This window comes from Trichosurus vulpecula, chromosome 3 (assembly GCF_011100635.1).
Source record: "Trichosurus vulpecula isolate mTriVul1 chromosome 3, mTriVul1.pri, whole genome shotgun sequence".
Lineage (NCBI taxonomy): Eukaryota > Metazoa > Chordata > Mammalia > Diprotodontia > Phalangeridae > Trichosurus > Trichosurus vulpecula.
Window position 1 is genome coordinate 83,567,846 of NC_050575.1, and position 20,209 is coordinate 83,588,054.

General features: G+C 40.8%; 1 protein-coding gene across 2 annotated transcripts in view; it reads right to left on the bottom strand.

Moving 5' to 3' along the window:
* LCP2 (lymphocyte cytosolic protein 2) overlaps positions 1-19,668 on the bottom strand; it is an 80,538-nt gene extending 60,870 nt beyond the window's left edge. For both annotated transcript variants that reach the window (XM_036752980.1, XM_036752979.1), the window contains exons 1-3: positions 19,413-19,668; positions 17,382-17,444; positions 10,009-10,055 (exon numbers count right to left, since the gene is read on the bottom strand). In XM_036752980.1, coding sequence (XP_036608875.1) covers positions 10,009-10,055; positions 17,382-17,444; positions 19,413-19,490 — 188 coding nt within the window. In that variant the 5' untranslated portion in view covers positions 19,491-19,668. The remainder of the gene's footprint in view (positions 1-10,008; positions 10,056-17,381; positions 17,445-19,412) is intronic.
* Between the last annotated feature and the right edge of the window lie 541 nt (positions 19,669-20,209).

Here is a 20,209-nt window from a genome sequence, read left to right on the forward strand (position 1 = left end):
CCCTCCCTAACACATTTATCCAACCAATGTCAAGCCCTGGACTTTATTCCTCATCACCACCCTAGTGTCTGCCTCCACCTCTGAACTTCTCCTGTATGAAACCTCTCCTCCAGGCCTCATCTCACCATGTTTAGATTATTGAAATCGGCATGTGTTTCTCTGCCTCTGCATTAACCCTGCTCTGGTCACACTGATCAAGGATTCTTCATAGCACAGGTCTATCAAGTCATTTTGCTGCTCAAACAAACTTCTATGATTCCTCATCACTTACTGAATACATAGGAACTTCTGACTCTGGAATGCAAGGTCTTTGCCAATCTGGAATCTTTCTTCTGGCTCTATATCTATGTTGATTTTTTGGGTTTGTTTTTTTTTTTAGGTCTAAGAGTCCAACCTGCTCAACTTTATCTCATACTGCTTTCTTTAATGTACTCCACCTTCTAGTCAAACTGGAGTACTCTTGTCTCCCTGTCCTCATCCTCTCCCCCGCTTCTCCCCAGTCTGGGTATTTTCACTGACTCTCCCCCATGCCCAGAATGCTCTTGCTCTCTCTTCACCTCCACCTCTTGGCTTCTCTGGTTTCCTTCAAGTTCCAACTAAAATCTTGCCTGCTACAGGATGCCTTTCCAGATTCTTCTTCCTTCTAGTGTCTTCTCTCTGCTGCTTATCTTCAATTTTTCCTGTTTGTAACTTGTTAGCATATAATAGCTTGCATATTGTCTTCCCCATTAGGCTCAGAGCTCCTTGAAGGCAGAGACTGTTTTTTTGACTTCCTTTGTATCTCCAGTCCTTAGCACAGTACTAGGCACATAGCAGGTGCTTAATAAATATGTATTGACAGGTTGACTGACTTTGTTCAAATAAACCTCTATTTCTGGAATAGATTCTTCCCACTCTGATTTCTGAAAACCTGTTCAGATTCACTCCATATCCAAGCAAAAGTTATCTCTGTCTCCTCAGATTCCTCATAGTACTTTGTCTATACCTTTCCTCCGTAAATTGAAGGGACTTTAGAAGTTATGTAGCCTAACTTTCATTTAATTTTACTTTACTAATGTAACTTCTATTCTGTTTTTTTAAAATTAACAAGAATTTATTTTCTCTCCCTCCCATGTCTTTCTCCCCCCAAAGAAAAAAAAATCCCTTGTAATAAATATGTATAATCAAATAAAACAAATGCCTCCACTGACTATCTACATAAATGTATGTCTTTTTCTATATTTCATATCCACCACCTCTTTGTTTGGAGATCAACTCCTTCATTTTACAGATGAGAAGAATGAAGAACAGAGTGGTTAAGTGACTCGCCTAAGCTCACACAGATAGTAATTAGCAGAGCCTAGATTTGAAACCAGTTCTGATTACAAATCCAGTGCTCTTTCTACTGTATTGGGCTAAAAAGAAAAAAAGGGGTGGTGGGGGGGTGGATAGAGCACTGGGCCTAGAGTCAGGATGATTTGAATTCAAACCCGGCCTCAGATACTTCCAAGCTGTGTGACCCTGAGCAAGTCACTTAACCCTGTTTGCCTCAGTTTCCTCATCTGTAAAATGAGCTGGAGAAGGAAATGGCCAACTATTCTAGTATCTTTGCCAAGAAAAAACCAAATGAGTTCACAAAGAGTGAGACACAATTGAAAAACAACTGAAAAACAAGCTAAAAAAAATCATCTCAGCCTGCCATGGCCTTGGAATGTACAGAAGAAAAGAAGAAATCCAATCCCACCATCTCATAGACCCTGCTCCCCAATCTCAGCAGCTAGAGATTCAAGAAAGGACCTGAGTGGTCATCTAAGCCACCATTCTTCCCATTTTACCTATGAGAAAACTGAGACCCAAAGAGATTAACTGAGTTGCCTACCACAGCGAAAGGTGGTACATGAGCCCAGTTCTTTTGGTTTCAAATCATGCACTCTTTCCAGTGCTAAAACAAAACAAAACAAAACAAAACAAAACAACAAAAGGCAAGTGATCTAAGACTGGGGGATGGCCACAATATTCCACACTGTGACCCAGGGCCTGGCTGCCTCCCTATAGCCCCACCCTCTCCTTCCCTCTCCTTTATGAATTGTGAGCCCTGTTGCTCACCAAGGGAACAGCCCCATTTCCTTTCTTTCTAACAACTCAGAGGTCTGCACTTGTCTTAGCACCTTCCACTGTCACTAACCCTCTGGTCCCAGCTATCTGCTCCCTCATCTCTCCTCCCCACTCAGCTGGTGACGTATACCCTGGAACCCTCAGAGCCGGAAGACAACTTAGAGATCATTGAGTCAGGCCCCCATGTTTCCCAGACAAGGAAACTGACTTCTTTTTTTCAGTAACACAAGAACACAAAACACTGCACATTTTAAAATCAGCTGCCTGGCCTAGAGATCTAAGCCCTTCAACCCTGCTTTCCTCTCCTTATCTAGAAGCCCAAGTGAGATAGAAACCAAGGGATCTGAGACACTGAACAAGCTCTTCGAGCCTCGTCTGGGAGGACCAGCTGTCCTCAGTAGAGCTCTCCGTGGGGGTTTGCCTCTTCTCAGCTAGGGCTGTCTGTGGGTCAGACAGGGCCTGCCTACATAGTGTGATTTAAGGGGTATCAGATGAGCCCTTCCTACTCCCCCCAACTTCAACTCCTCCTCTCGCTAGTCTTTAATCAGCCTGAAATCACTGAATTAGAAATTCATTCCTTTTGATCATCTCAGAGGATCTGGGTTCAAATATAGCCCTATGTGGCCTTGCACAGGTTACTTAATTTCCCGGGCCTCTAGCGGTGGGGGGAGGAGCGGATAGGAGGGAGTCTACAGAAAAGGAGAACCAGGAAGAAAGGATAAATATCACTGCCTTTACAACTGGGGGTGCAGCTAGAAGAACCAGGGATGGCCACAGGGAACCTCTCAGCCCCGAGCTCCTGGCCTCATGACACTTCTGTACCAATGAGCTCAGAGACACCAAAATGGGCTGGGGGGATGGGGGGAGGGGAGGGTGGCTGCCTCTCGTGACATCCCCTTTCCGCTCTCCCTAGGCTTCCTTCTTTGAGCTGAGGGGTGCAGGCCTTGAAGTCTCCTTCAGGGCTGAAGCTTCCAGTGTGGTGACTCATACCACCTTTTTCATCTTTTAAAATAACTGTAGAAGTGTTATCTTCCTGCCTCAGGCTTGGTTCTCTTTCTCCTTAACTGGGGAGCTAAGTCTCCACACCATCCAGCACACATAGGGAGTAGCTGGGGGAGGAGACAGGGTGCTTAGTCACAAAGAACAAGGGACCTCAGACCCCACCCAGTCCGATCCTCTCCAATATGATGGACAAGTGAAAGTTGTCACCAGGCCATTTACCTTTCTGCTCCTCAGCTTGTCAATATCTGTCCCAACATGTGGCACTCAGAAGGGGACACAGGGCTCTAGGTATGGCCTAACCAAGTTCTAGAGCTCCCTTAAGTCTCTCCTTCCTCACCTGCTCATAGATATATAGACCCTGTGCTGCAGATGTTGGTCCTCAACTTGAGACATAGATTCCACTTGCCAGAGACGTGGATCTCATACTAGAAATACAGGTCCTGATGTTACTAAAGATATGAATCTAATGCTGCCTCATAGAACGTAAGCCCCTTGAGATCAAGGATAGTTTAATTTTGCCTTTGCATCTTCAGCATCTAGTGCAGTGACTGGCACACAGTAGGTACTTAATACTTCTGGAATGAATGAATAAGTGAAAGAACGGACTTCTCTCGCTTTGTTAGGCACTCCATTATTGTGACTAAAATGGCAGATAAGACTTTGGGAACTGGGTTCCTAGAATTTATTTATTTTTTTAGCCTAGACTTCATCCCTTTGTTTTTCTTTCCTTCATTTTCTTCCTAACCCTATCTCTAGAACCATGAGAGGAGTAGTAGCCACCTCTGGGGACCCAATCTGGAATTTGATCAGAAGTTGGGGAATGCTGCTATTTCTTTCTCTTCTTCTTCTTCTTCTTCTTCTTCTTCTTCTTCTTCTTCTTCTTCTTCTTCTTCTTCTTCTTCTTCTTCTTCTTCTTCTTCTTCTTCTTCTTCTTCTTCTTCTTCTTCTTCTTCTTCTTCTTCTTCTTCTTCTTCTTCTTCTCAATAATAGCTCCAACCCAAACCTCAGAGGCTCAGAGTTTAGGTTTTGATGGTTTAGAATGAGTATAAATAGCAATTGATTTCTGTCCAGGCAAGAAACCCTGAGGGTTTTCCTCTCCCAGATCTTTGTCTTTGTGCTGGCAAAATGGGTTCTCTTTGTCTCAGTTCTTACCTAGCCTTTAATCATTAAATGGGTGTGGCCTCAGACAAGCTGAGACCTTGGAGAGACCTAAATTTAGAAAGGCCAAGGTTGTCCATTTCATGCTGGGCCATCTCCAGTCCTTTTCACTCTTGTCTTGCCACTGAACTTTGAGGACTCTGGAGGAGAGTGTGAGACTGAGGACTTTGTGCAGCTCTGTCTCACTTCGATCCAATTCACAAGCAAGTCAAGACATCACCCCATGATGTCATTGGTCCTCTTCAAGAGTGAAAGATGAACAACATCTTTCCAGTCAAATTACGTGTTAAGCCCTTTCTCTATACTCTAGTTTGTAATCTAACTGACCATCTTCTTGGGGAAGCTAGGTGGCTCAATGGATAGAATGCCTGGCCTGGAGTCGGAAAGATTCATGTTCCTCCAGTTCAAAGCTGGCCTCAGACACTACTAGTTCTGTGACCTTGGGGAAGTCACTTAATCCTATTTGTCTCTGTTTCCTCATCTGTAAAATGAACTGGAGAAGGAAATGGCAAACTGCTCCAGTATCTTTGCCAAGAAAACCCCAAAAGGGGTCATGAAGAGTCCAGCATTACTGAAAATGACCCCATCTTCTCTGCTACTATTCACTCCACACCCCCAGGTATTGCCCTGTGACCTGCATGCTAAGGAATCTTTAGCTTTGCCATATGACCTGTAACTAAAATGTTATGATTTTAAGGTTCTTCCGTTTGCCTTGTAGGTGAACCTTCCTATGTGTGTTGTCTCCTCCAACTAGAACATGAGCTTCTTAAGATTGAGACTATCTTTGCTTTTCCATTTGTTTCCCCAATATTTAGTCCAGTGCTTTGCACACAGTAAGTGCTTAATAAATGCTTTTTCCTTCATTCATGCACTATACAGTCCTGGCAAACTGGCTTTGTTTTTTCTCACATTGCTATACCTTTGCATTTGAGGTTCCCCATACCCCCATCCTCATCTTTTAGAATTAAACTCAGCTCTAGGGCCATCTTTTGCATGAAACCTTGCTTGAATTCCAGGGCCACTAGTGTCTTCCTCTCCAAAATTAACCCTGTATTTGTTGAGAAAGTTTTATATAGGGATTCTTGAAAAGGAGGAGCCAAGATGGGTGGAAAGCAGGGACTTGTGTGAGCTCCCAACCAGGTCCCTCCAAAAACCTATAAAAAATGGCTCTGAACCAATTCTAGAACCGCAGAACCCACAAAATAGCAGAGGGAAGCAGGGCTCTAGCCCAGGACAGCCTGGATGGTCTCTGGATAAGGTCTATCCCACATGGAGCTGGGAGCGGAGGGGAGAGGAGCTGAGTGGAGCAAAGCCCAGTGTGGGTGGCCTGGACCAACTAGACCAGGAGCCAGGTGGAGCGGGCCCTAGCACCCTGAATCAGTGAGCTGCAGCAGTTACCAGACTTGTCAACCCACAAACACCAAACACAACAGAGTAGGTTAGTGGGAAAAGCTGCTGGGGACAGGGTGATAGAGTTCGAGGTTCAGCCACTGCCCTGGGGGCAGCAGAAGTGGGGCAGCTACAGAACTACAGCTGCAGTTGCTTCCAGCCCCAGGCCCACCTGGTAGGAGGAATTAAGTGGCGGATCAGAGCAGGAGTGAAGAGCCTGCTGAAGATCTAAGTCCAGTCTGGGTTGGGGGTTCTTGGGGAAGGAGGAGTGCTGGTGTGGTAGAGCTGGCACATCCCCCCAAGCTTGGAACATAGAACTCTTTAGTCTACAAGCAGTCATACTCCACTGAAAAACTCAAGGGTCAAGTAGGTTGGCTGGGAACATGGCCAAGCAGGGAAAAAGCACCCAGATTCAGCCTCAGACTTTGGAATCCTTCTTTGGTGACAAAGAAGACCAAAACATACAGCCAGAAGAAGTCAACAAAGTCAAAGACCCTACAACAAAAGCCTCCAAGAAAAACATGAACCGGTCTCAGGCCATGGAAGAACTCAGAAAGGATTTGGAAAAGCAAGTTAGAGAAGTAGAGGAAAAATTGGGAAGAGAAATGAGAAGGATGTGAGAAAACCATGAAAAACAAGTCAATGACTTGCTAAAGGAGACCCAAAAAAATAGTGAAAAATATACTGAAGAAAACAACACCTTAAAAAATAGACTAACTCAAATGGCAAAAGAGCTCTAAAAAGCCAATGAGGAGAAGAATGCCTTGAAAGGCAGAATTACCCAAATGGAAAAGGAGGTCCAAAAGACCACTGAAGAAAACACTACCTTAAAAATTAGATTGGAGCAAGTGGAAGCTAATGACTTTATGAGAAATCAAGAGATTATAAAACAGAACGAAAGGAATGAAAAAATGGAAGACAATGTGAAATGTCTCATTGGAAAAACCACTGACCTGGAAAATAGATCTAGGAGAGATAATCTAAAAGTTTTTGGACTACCTGAAAGCCATGATCAAAAAAAGAGCCTAGATATTATCTTTCAAGAAATTATCAAGGAGAGCTGCCCTGATATTCTAGAGCCACAGGGCAAAATAGAAATTGAAAGAATCCACCGATCGCCTCCTCAAATAGATCCCAAAAAGAAATCTCCTAGGAATATTGTCGCCAAATTCCAGAGCTCCTAGATCAAGGAGAAAATATTGCAAGCAGCCAGAAAAAAACAATTTGAGTATTGTGGAAACACAATCAGAATAATCCAAGATCTAGCAGCTTCTACATTAAGAGATCAAAGGGCTTGGAATACGATATTCCGGAGGTCAATGGTAAAACCAAGAATCACCTACCCAGCAAAACTGAGTATTATTCTCCGAGGCAAAATATGGATTTTCAATAAAATAGAGAACTTTCAAGCTTTATCAGTGAAAAAACCAGAGCAGAATAGAAAATTTGACTTTCAAACACAAGAATCAAGAGAAGCATGAAAAGGTAATCAAGAAAAAGAACAAGAAAAAGAAATTGCAAGGGACTTACTAAAGTTGAACTGTTTTGTTTACATTCCTACATGGAAAGATGATGTGTATGATTCATGAGACTTCAGTATTAGGGTAGCTGAAGGGAATATGCATGTATATATATATATATGTATATGTGAGTGTGTATGTATGTATATATGTGTGTGTGTATATATATATATATATATATATATATATATATATACGAGAGAGAGAGAGAGAGAGAGCGGGCACAGGGTGAGTTGAAGATGAATAAAGGATGAAAGAGGAATATATTGAGAGAGGGAGAAAAGGAGAGATAGAATGGGGTAAATTATCTCACATAAAAGTGGCAAGAAAAAGCAATTCTGTAGGAAGAGAAGAGAAGGCAGGTGAGGGGGAATGAGTGAATCTTGCTCTCATCAGATTTGACCTGAAGAGGGAATACCACACCTACTCAATTGGGTATCTTACTCCACAGGAAAGAAGGAGGAAGAAGATAAAAAAAGGGGGGATGATAGAAGGGAGGGCAGATGGGGCTGGAGGTAATCAAAAACAAACACTTTCAAAAAGGGACAGAGTCAAGGAAGAAAATTCAATAAAGGGGGATAGGTTAAGAAGAAGCAAAATATAGTCTTTCACAACATGAGTATTGTGGAAGGGTTATACATAATGATATGCATGTGGCCCATGTTGAATTGCTTGACTTCTTAGGGAGGATGGGTGGGAAGGGAAGAGGGGAGAGAATTTGGAACTCAAAGTTTTAAAAAACAGATATTCAAAAACAAAAACAAAAAAAAAAAGAAAAGTTGGGTTTGCGATTGTTGTCTTTCAGGTTACTGCATGAGGGTTTACTGACATGGTGGTTGTAATTGCTGCTATGTTGTGATGTGTTAACGTTGTCCTCCATAGCAAATTCTTTAACATTTTGTATTGATTTTGCCATTAGGCATATCTTTTCCTTGATATGTATATGTGTATTAAATTCTGAGAACATTAAAAAAAAAAGAAAGTTTTATATAGACCTATATATGCTCATATTGCCTTCCCCAAGCTCCTGGTGGGCAAGGATTCTCTCACTTTTTTCTTTGTATCCCCAGTCCCCAGTTCAGTGCCTGGCAGAAAGAAGGAACACATATCTACATATCAATATATCTATATATATCTATCTATATATCTATATCTATCTATATAAAATGTTTATTGATTGACTCCTTCCTCACTTCTTGCATACTAAAGCATTGTTGTTGTTAAGCCATTTTTCAGTCATGTCTGACTCTTTATGACTACATTTGTTTTTGTTTTTTTATTGGTAATGATGTTGGAGTGGTTTGCCATTTCCTTTTCTAGCTCATTTTACAGATAAGGAAACTGACGCAAACAGGGTTAAGTGACTTTCCTAGGGTCACACCACTAGTAAGTCTCTGAGGCCAGATTTGAACTCAGGAAGATAAGTCTTTCTAACTCCAGGCCTGGCATTCTATCCACTATGCCACCTCCCCCAACTAAAGCTTAGGGTTATTGGTAATAAAGCCAGAAAATCTGAAGAAAGCACAAGAAACCAAGAGGTTCTAAATTCTAGTCTTGAGCCTTTTCTCCTGGTGCTTCTCCATATATTCCTGTATAAATTTCTCAAATTCCTTTGTTTCTCCCAATGGAAAATGGATTCATTGGTTCTAACATCTTTTCTGCTCAGGATCATATTTGGTAAGAGTTCTAATACTGTCCCTAATAGCTTTTCATGGTGACACAGTGGAAGAAGTTCCGCTCTATATCACTTAATCAGTTTTGCTTTCCTAGGTTTGTCCTTCATCACGTGGTTTACTTCTTTTGCATGTATCCCTTTAATAACGATTGTCATAGAAACCTCACAGGTCTGGCCTGAAATCCACAGGTTTTGTTTTTGTTTTTAGCTTGGATCTGACTCTACATTTTAGGACTTTTCTCCCCTCCAGGGTCAAGCTCCTCTTTCGGTTCTGGCTGACTTGTCCACTGTCCTTCAGTCCCTACCCCGTCTGTGCCAGGATTCCAATCTGTACTTGATCCTCCTCAAGGAAGGATCATGGAGTCCTCAAGGAAGAAACATGAAGAGTTTATCAACCAAGGCTCCCTATCTAGGTCTCCTGTCTCTGAGTCCATTATTACTCAATATGGACTATAAAAAGGGGGAAAAGAAAACAGGGTTCCATTTTAAGTTCACCCTGTGGATGGCAGACAAACTGTGAATATGGTTCAAACAAACCTTTGTCCAGATCTTTCTTTGACCTCTTACTTTAAAAGGGGGTACAGTGGAAAGAGTGTCAGGATTGGAATTAAAGGACCACAATTAAAATTTTGACTGTGATATTTGGCCAAGTCATTAACCTTTCTGGGCCTTAGTTTTCTAAACTGTAAAATAAATGGGTGGTGGGTGGCACTAGATTATGTCTTCAGTTGTTTCCAGTTCTAAATCTGACCTTGATTACCCATCACAATTTCCAGTCTCATTTCCAGTCCCTGACCCTATGCCTAGATATTCTGTTATCTCTCCAATTCCAAAAGGATGGCCCCAGGAACTAGGTATCATGCCCTTAGGCCACCTTAGGGTTTAACTGTCCCTAAAAGAACCTGGGCTTTGATAGACCATAAATCCAACCATCATCAACAAAATGGGCTGATGGGAGATGTTCTATCTTCCAAATAAGCTAACTCTCCAAGGTCACAAAGGCCTGGACACCAGCCATTCCTTTCTTCCCAATACTCTAGTCATTCCTCTCATTTCAGAAACAAGCATATAAGACTTATGGTTGATAATAGTTTAAAATGGCTTCCTCCCATCTTTATTCAAGCTGGGTCACTTCATAAGAGATACTTCATAATAGATAAGAGTACTTACGGTACCCGGAGCTTGGGAAATTTCTGAATATCATTCTCAGACAGGTTCTGAAACAAAAATACAAATGGCATATTATTGGTCCAGAATAGAGACATTAGAGGCCTTTACCCTTTCACTAGGCCTGGTAGATTAGATTGCAGTGGAATCACTCCTAGAAGGAATTAAGATCTGTCTGTCATTGCCTCTTCCCTTTTTCCATCAAGGAAACCTCTGGTGCCATGTTTATTTGAGTTTTTTTCCAAGTTTATATACCTTTCCCCTTATAGTTTTTTGGAGGAAACTCAAGACTCCTTGTCATCCATTCAATTTTTCATCTGTCAGACAGTCTCTTTTACCAATGGCAGCAATGCTAAACCTCTGAAGGCTGAGTAAGAGCATCTAAAGAGGGCATAGGATCATAGGCTGAGTAGAAATGATCTCAGAGACATCTAGTCCAACCTTCTCTTTTGTTGATGAGAAAACAGAGGCCCAAAGGAAAGAAGTGACTTGCCCAAGCTGACATATATAAAAAGTGCCACAGTTGGGACTTTTGTCCAATTCCTCTGCCTCCAAACCCTGCATTCTTTCTCTGGCCTCTGCCAACACTGTTTTAGTTCAATCGTTTTTGTCAAGAGTAAATGGAAGAACATTTAGCGACTTATAGTTCTCAGTTCTTCAAACTCTTTTAGCAAGCATGCAAAGACTGTGACAAGGGCAGCCGCTAGTCACAATATTTAATCTCAGTATAGCCTTAGTTTTCACTTGATACTTTCTTTCCCCTCTACTGCCTCATTTAAATCTCTTAGGAGTCCTGTGAATTAGGCAGATACTATAGTTTCCATCTTAGAGAAGAACAAAATGAGGGTAAAGGAGATTAAGGAACTGGCCTGAAGTTATGGAGATAATGAGTTGGCAGAGCCAGCTCCCATCCTGGTCTTTTGTTTCCTCATCCATTGTCCATTATACTTGTTCCCTATTGAGGCCAAGATTGGAGTGAGCCCAATGGCAAGTCTCATAAAGATGCCATGCTTCTATCAGGCCATCTAACATTACTGCTAGGCCTTATATCCACTTTTAAGGGTAATGAGCATTAAGGGCTCATGCTGATGGAGACTGCATCCTGGGGGTGTCAGCCACAGCGACCCAGAATTATTCATCCTTCAATTAGTCAACCAACCAACAAACATTTATTAAGCATCAGTTTTATACCAGGCACTGTTCTGGTCACTGGGTATACAAAAACAAAAATGAAGATAGTCCCCGTCCTCAAGGAGTCTACTTTTTATAAAGGGAGACAAAATTTACACTTAGAGGATAAATGAAAGCTAAGTGGAGGGCAGAGAGGCACTAGCAACTAAGGCAGCCAGAAAGACCTCATGTGGATGGTGTTTGAGCTGAGCTTTGAAAGAAGCTAGGGATTCTAAGAGGCAGATGTGAGAAGGGGTAGATTCCAACTCGTGAAAAGACACAAAGAACTTCTGGAAACCTGTATTAAGCACTTTCTATGCCCAGTACCTCATTCATTCACTCACTCATTTGTTCATAGTAAAAGAGATAGCCTGATACCATATAAAGATGATCTCAGATTCAAGAAAATTTTGGTTCCACTTCCTTCTCTGATATATACTAGATTAGAGATGATGTCTAGCTAACTTCCCTTAACTTCTCATTGCCCTGGGCAAATCTCTAAAAATATAAATTTCTCCTGTTGTCTATCTGCATTGATGGGGAAAATTTCTACACTTGCAGTTCTATATGAAGATGAAATCACAAGTGTGGATTCCATCTGACCCCTGTCCCCTTCCCCCAACCCCCTGCCAAAGTTATATCATGCTCTGTGATGATGCAGAATAGGTTGTAAGCAAATTCCCATTTTCTAGCTAAATTCACTCTCTGTAAGCCTGGCACTCTATCCATTATGCCACATTTCTCTAATAAAATCCTCATTTCTCAAATATACATGTATGTATGTACATATGTAATTGAGTGAAATTTATAAAAATAAGAGCCATTCCCCAATTGATAAATTGTTAAAGGATACGAACATGCAGTTTTCAGATGAAAACATTAAAGCTATCTATAGTCATATGAAAAAATGCTCTAAATCACTATTGATTAGAGAAATGCAAATTAAAACAACTCTGAAGTACCACCTCACATCTTTCAAAAATAACAAATGTTGGAAGAGATGAGGGAAAATAGGTACACTAATAAACTGTTGGTAAAATTGTGAACTGGTCCAACTATCCTGAGGAACAATTTGAAACTATACCCAAAGGGCTATAAAACTTTGCACATGCTTCGACTCAGCAATACCACTACTGGGTCTGTACCCCCAAAGAAATCAAAGAAAAAGAAAAAAGACCTACATGTACAAAAATATTTATAGCAGCTCTTTTTGTGGTACCAAAAAATTGGGAGTTGAAGGGATGTTTATCAGTTAGGTAGGGAATGGCTGAACAAGCTATGGCATATAATTATGATGGAATACTACAGTGCTATAAGAAATGGATAGGGGGTGGTTTAAAAAACAAACAAACCATGGTAAGACCTCTATGAGTGAAATGAAAACAGGGATATCATTGTGCAGAATAAGTGCAATATTGTATTGATGATCAACTGTGAAAGACTTGGCTAATCTGATCAATACAATGAACCAAGACAATTCCAAAGAAGCTGTGATTAAAAAAAAAAAAAGCCATCCACCCCTAACGAGAGAACTGATGAACTCAGTGCAAATTGAAGTAAATTTTTTTTACTTTCTTTTTTATTTTTCTTTTTTTTGTGGGAGGGGGGAGGGTATCTCTCTAATATCTCTAATAGGGAAATATGTTTTGCATAATTTGCATGTATAATTGATATTTTCCTTGCCTTCTCAAGCAGATGGGGGAAGGGTAGGAGGGAGAGAGATAATTTGGAGCTAATTCAAAAAGAAAAGAATGTTAAAGATAAATAAATAATAATTTTGGGAGAAAGAAAAAAAAGATATTACAAGCAGGATGGTTGCAGAGATGGCTTTAGAAAAACCTGGAAGACTTAATACAAACTAATGCGAAGTAAAGTGAGCAGAACCAGGAGAGCACTGTATGCAGTAAGAGCAACATTGCAAAGATGACCAGCTGTGAAAGACTTAGCTAATCTGATCAAGACAATGATCCAAGACAAGTCCAAAGGATCTATGATGAAAAATACTATCCACCTCCAGAGAGAGAACTGATGAAATCTGAATACCGATTGAAGCATACTTTTTTCTCTTTATTTTTCTTGCTTTTTTTTGTATGTCTTTTTGCAACATGCCTAATATGGAATTATGTTTTGCATAACTTTACATGTACAATTGATATCATATTGCTTTCCTTCTCGACGAGTGGGGAGGAGGGGTGGGAGGAGGGGAGAGAATTTGGAATTCAAAATTTTCCAAAAAAATAAATGCCAAAAATTTTTAAATGTATATTGGAAAATATTTAATGAAATAAAAATAAAATAGAAAAATAAACTACAAAAAAGAAAATTACTTTATAAATAATAATGATAACAGCCATAATTTAAATCTCATACTTATGCTGGTATCCTAGTGCCCATTGGCTGGGATTTGGGGGCTATGAACTTTTTAGCCATTTAAGCCCTGGTCCCTAATGACTTAGGGTTTGCAGATGATCTGATCTCTCAGGATACTGTCATCCTTGTGTTAGCCATCTTTAAAGATAGTGGGCTAGGAGTCTTATGTGCTTGTTTCTGAAATTGGGGTGGGGGATGAGTAGTGTATATTTGGAGGAATTGAGAGCATAAGGTTAGGGGCTAGCATCTAGGTCCCATTCCTTTATTTATTCAGCTTGTTTATTGAATAGAAAAACACAATCACTTCATTTGATTGGTTACCAGTACACAGATATCTTGCTTTTCAAAGCAGGTTAGATTAGCTATCTATTGGAGAACTCTCATCAGGCTATTGTAAAAAGGGCTTAAGGTCAGTCTTTGCCAAACAATCTAAGACAAGGTTGTATGGAGAAATAAAACGATTTTTTGAAGACTGATGGAAGTCATATTTTGGGGTGTCTGAGAATGCCAATAACCCTTCATCAGTGAACACCAAGATGCCTCCACAGAGCACATGCATAAACCCGAGTTTGAAGTATATTCTAGGACAAAAGCCTTCTGGCCACTGTCCCCTTCTCTAATTCTCTTTTTCACTTCTCCCTCCTCCTTCATTTCATGGGCAACCAAAACATTCTCTAAGGAGGCTAGATCGAGCAGGAGTTCAAGTAACAGTTTGGAGCCAAAAAGATCAGAAACAGCAGCCCTGATGTTATCAGAGCAGAAGAGGAAACCATTTCTTCATAGGAAAGTCTGAAGAAAAGCCCCAGAGAGGGCTTGTGAGGGCCTGGAATCATATAATCTCAGAATCACAGACTGTCAGATTTCTGAGTATTACCTTAAAGATCACTCTGCATTTTACAGAGGAGGGAATGCAGGCTTAGAAAGCATCAATATCTACAGGGTCACATAGATATTAGTGTCAAGATGAGACTAGGACAAGTTTCCAGAGTCCAGCTATCTGTCTCTTCCCACGACACTGTGCTATATCAGCATAACCCCCATAGTTCATGTGACAGGCTGAGGGATGGGAGATGATGAACGGGGCTCAGAATGGGGGATGCCTGACTTGGAAGCAGTTTATACGGGGAAAAGTCTGAGGTTTTTAGTTGATGACACACTCAGTATGAATCAGTCATGTGATAGAGCTGCTAAACAACTAACACAGGCTGAGGTTGTATTAAGTAAGTATAAGTGTCTTAATCATAGGAAGCTACCATCTCATTTTGGTAAGAAGAAGAAAGAATAAAGGAGAGACATGGTAGCTATTTCTGTTGCAGGGCTATCCTACAGAAGAGAGAGGATTGTTCTACTTTGCTGTAGTGGATAGAGTATCGGACATAAAGTTAGGAAGACCTGAATTCAAATCTTGCCTCAAATACTTACTAGCTATATGATCTCTAGGAAAGTCACTTAACCTTTATCTGTCTCAGTTTCTTTATCTATAAAGTAAAATAGAACCTACCTCAGAGAGTTATCATGAGGATCAAGTTACTCATATATATAAAGTGCAATGTACATGTTAGCTATTGCCTATGAACACTCCAGTGGAACTTCGATCTCATTCATATGGGAATTCCTTTCAATTTTGTAGAGGTCAACCCATCCATGCCTGCCCATTCTGCTTGACTCTTGCCCATATCTCTTCCCATAATTTTAATACTTAGGACATGCCTATCCATTTGGGAGGCTTCCTTGAGTTATCTGGACATTACAAGTATACCATTAGAGTATGTGGGCTGTCCATTGGTATTCCTTTTGACACAGGACTTGACTTTTCTTCTTTTCCCATCATATTTTTATTTCTCTGGCCATCTCCTGTACATTGCTTCCCCTATGCAATTCCTAATCTGTGATGTAGTTTAACCTGCTTACACCCACTATGTATCATGGGTTTGGGATCAATATAAAAAAAACAACAACTTTGAATGACTAGTGCTATTGAGAAATGAAAAAGAGACAGTTCTAGAAATAAGGAGAAATATTCAAGTAGAAGGGGTATACTGGGGGTATGAAGTTGGATTGTGTAACTGCTAAAATCCTTTCTGATGCTAATTCCGTGACTAATTTGCTCCCCCAAATCCCATCCTTTTATGGAAGGCTTCCCCAATCCTTCTTAATTCTAAATCTTTTTCCTCTGATAAGTATCTCCTACTTATCCTGCATCTACCCTATTTTGTATATATTTGCTTGTATGTTATCTCCCCCCTTAGAGTATAAGCTCCTTGAAGGCAAGGGTTTTTTTTTTGCCTCTTTTTGTATTCCCAGAGCTTAGCACAGTGCTTGGCACATAGTAGGACAATAATAAATGTTTATTGATTAATTGATTGATTGATTTATAGGAAGTTCAGGGCTAAAGTAACTTCCCTATCCTAAACCCTAGCAGGGCACACCTGTTCTATGGACAGCTCCAGGAAGATTTCCCATTTGGCTGAAAAAAGCCAATTCATCCTTAGTTACGTAACTATCAGGGAAAAATAAAGAGCTTGGAAAGAGGCTTTAGTGCAATCACAGTGACAATTTGTCACTATTATGATTTCTACAATTCCTACAAGCTTATGCTCTCAAATGTGGAGATTGTATCCTTAGAACTTAGACATTACTTGAAGCCTTTGACCTTCATAGAAGTGAAAAGTGTCCCAGAAGTGGAGCCTGAAGCTTTTGGTACAATTAGGTTATATCAATTCCCTTCACCCAGAGCGGGGAGAGAATGTCCACATGGTGACTTGATGACTATCTGTGAGTGTAGGCCCTGGCTCCAAACAAAAGTTTACCAACCCCTAACTTTGAATTTATCACGATCAGAGTGTTCAAAGGCACCTGTAGTTGATTCTCTCTATATTAAAGCATCTAGCTTCCTTTGCCTGGCCTAGTACAAAACCCCATAGCCCCATAATATGTACAGGCCATAGAGAATCAGTCAGTGTCTTGGACCAAATAGGACTCAGTTAGTTGTAAATGCAACTTTGCTTAGGCTAGGTATGGCAGTGAAGAAAAGAATGAATCTTTATCATGTTTTAGTATCTAGTTTCAGTCTCCTTCCCCATTACTTTTAATTTATTTTTATATATTTATATATGCACAGGTTGTCTCTTCTAATAGAAAATAAGCTCCTTGAAGGCAAAGAATATTACACTTTTGTCTTTGTATACTCAACTCTTAACACAGGTATTGGCACAAAGTAGGCACTTAATGAAGGCTTGCTGACTGATCCTTTTTGAATGAATAAGTGTTTCATTAGTGACTTGCATACCTTTATCCACAATAATCTTATATTCATTTTAGTGTGAGACTGTCTGCATCCCTATTCTTTGAATTTCTAGAACTTGTGTAGTTTAGCTGTTATCAGTCACTTATACCTTAGTGTGAATGAAAGATTTGAAATTAGAATTTTATAGGAGAAAGAGAGACAGAGACAGAGACAGAGTGACAGAGAGAGACAGAAAGAGACACACACACAGACACAGAGACAGAAACAGAGTGACAGAGACAGAGAGAGCGACAGAGAGAGACAGAGAGAGACAGAGAGACAAAGACAGAAAGACAGAGAGAAAGAGACAGAAACAGAGAGACACAGAAAGAGAGAGAGTACACACTGGACACTGAAGCAGTGATATTCAGAGTTGGAGTGGGGTTGGGATGAGGGCACCAAAAACAAAATTTTGCTACTTGTCCATTTTGCCTCAGCCTGGTCCAGGATCACTGCATTGAAAAAGCAGTTGGATGGGACAGTGGGGAGAGGAACATTCAGATATTCTAATTCCAAAGAGAAATCCAGCCACATAACTGGCCATGCTTACCAGAAACCTTGGACCGCTTATGTGGTGCTTCTTCACTACCTTCTCACAATCTTTGTAGTTAAGCTGCCAACAGAAAGGGAAGAGCATTGTCATCAGCAGGCGAGAATTGTCTCTTGCTTCCCCCTCCACCATCGTCAGATAACCCTGGGAGCCTAGCAATGGGGGAAGCAGCTACAGAACCAGCCCTTGCTTCCCCAAAAGCTGGGGACTTGCCACCACTCAGAATGCTATAAGAGTCTTTCACTAGTTCTCAGACTGTTGCTATGGATAGTTCTTCGTTGCAAAGGGTTGGAGGGCTAGCCCATGGAGGAAGAGGTTGCTATCACATCAATTTATGGATAAAATATTAGCCTAACTCCCTTACTAGATAATTAAGACTGAACTTTCTGGTTGAGCTTTAATGTCCTCAAGGTCTTTGCCTGATAATGTCTGGTAGTCCTGTATTCTGGGGAAAGTAAAATGGTATTCTTCTAACTTATTATCAGTGACTGAAGGTTCTTTGCATAGTGCTCATTTAGGTAAGGTGACTTTAATTCTAGAGATGTAAATGGAAAGCCCTACCAACCAGAGTCAAGAAAACAAAAATCTCTCTCCCATTGAGCTCCATTTAGAAAAAAAAATGCATGAAAAGGGTTTTGAAAATTTGAGTCCACCCTTCCTCCTATTTTATTGATTGGTAAAATAAGGCCCAGAAAGTGAAGAAGATTGTCCAATGTCACATAACAAGTTATGGGTAGAGGTGGAGGTCATCTCCTATTTCCTAATCTAGGGTTTGTAGTCCACTCTGGGCTTAGAGGTCATTTTGGTTCCACTTTCTCCAGTGAAAGTCCCTATAGGCTTTGTGGGATAGGATGGGTAAGAAAGGGGATTACCATGGAATAGAATATGTAGTCCCATCTTTCAAGTTTACTATTCAGTTGGGGAAGCAAGACTAAACCTATGAAACAATCAAACAGGGACATGAAAGCTCCTCCATTTTCCTGGACCTTCATGAGCCTCTGATTTAGGGAATTAAAGGAGGTGAATAATAACAGCTAATATTTATAAAGTGCTTTAATATTTGCAAAATGCTCTACATATATTACCTCATTTGATGGTTAATGAATTTCTCTTCCGAGGGGAGAGTCTGAGGAAGTCTTTTTCTGGCTGCTTCATTAGGAAATGTTGCTTCCCCTCCTCCCTCCTCCTCTCTTCTCCATGATTAAAACAACCCAGGTTCTACTGTCTCATGCCTTTAATAACTCCACTGGCTCCAGGATCACTCCCAGCCCTTGAACCTGAAAACTGGTTTGAAAATTACTTGGTTCTCATTGTCACTTGACTTTGGTCTGTGGGCATGGGAGGCTGCCATGTTTTGGAAGATCAGAGTCACCAGTAGGCATTGTCAGTACCTTCTCCGGTTCCTGGAGTTAGACTTCCCCCAACCAGGATATGGTGCTTTTCTATCTTTACTGGTCCCATCAAGCATTCATTCCCTCATTGGAAAACTAAAGACCTCAGATTCCTTATTAGAAGCTTGGACTAGAACTCAGGAAACCTGGGTCCTAGAACCTATTTTGCAACTAATTAACTCTGTGGCTTTATACAAGTCGTTTGCTCTCCTCTTTGGGTCTCAGTTTTTTTATTTGTCAAATGAGGGAATTGAACAAGATGATCTCTTTAGGCTCTAAAATGTTAACGTTCAACCCTGTACCAGTCATAATCTATAAAGTCTTCAATTAAGAAGAGAATTGGAGTACTTCAGAGAGCATCCCCTTGCACTGACGTTTTATGATGTCAAACCAAAGAGAAGATAGGAAAAAAATGGCTGGCCAGGGATTTCTCAGAAATTTCTCAGGAATTCTCAGAAATCAGTTCTAGTCCAAGTTCAGAATTCAAGGAGAAAAGGACCTATGACCTATTGATTGATTATTTTAAAAACCTGACCATGGTCCTCTAGTAACTCTTCTTTTGTCCCCCGGGGAAGCAGTTCTCACCCTTCTGCCCTCCAGGGGAAAGATCCTTTCACCAAAAGTGAAAAAAAAAGCTCACCTTCTTGAAGTATTCTGCCAGCTCATCTGGACCCCAGGCTAGGACCTCGGACCGGTAGGGTACATTACTCAAAGCCATTTCTGTTTAGCTCTTTGGAGGACCCCTCACTCTCAGGCTATGAGTGGTTCACCCATTGACAGAAACAGTAGTAAAAGTCAGCAATTCCGAGTTTCCAGCAGCACCTAGGTCTCCTTCATAAGACAAGACAAATTGGTGTCTGCATTACAAGGCAGTTGTAGCCCAGACTCCAACGGCTTCCTCTACGAACAAATATGGTCTCTTCTCAGAAAACTAGCTAGCTCGTTTCCTTTACCACTTCCTTTACTGGGTTCTAAATAAGTAAACAAGGAAGTTAAGCTTATGGGGGGAGAGGCGGGGGTATTGAAATTTAGATCACATATTCATCTTCTTCCCTAGTAATTTCCCAAGGGACTAGAAAGAGTCCCAGCTGGGGTTCTTGTCTCTCCCAGCCTGGGTGGGAGGTGCAATTAAAGGACCTAAATCTTTAAACATATTTTTAAATATCAAGTTGGTTGAGTCTTTTTCTGATAAAATTAAGGTATGTGCATGTATACATGAACAGAATGTAGTCAGTCAATAATCATCTACTAAAGGTCTTACTCTGCTTCTGGGAGCCAAGATGGCAGAGTAAGCAATAAGTTGCTCTCTCCCTTACTGACCTTGAAAAACCCAGAAAATACTGCCCCAGGAAAAATCCTGCAGCAGTGGATCCAGCAGAAAGACAGAGTGCAGCAGTTTTTTAGCTTGGGAGGCTAGGGGGATTAACATGAAAGATC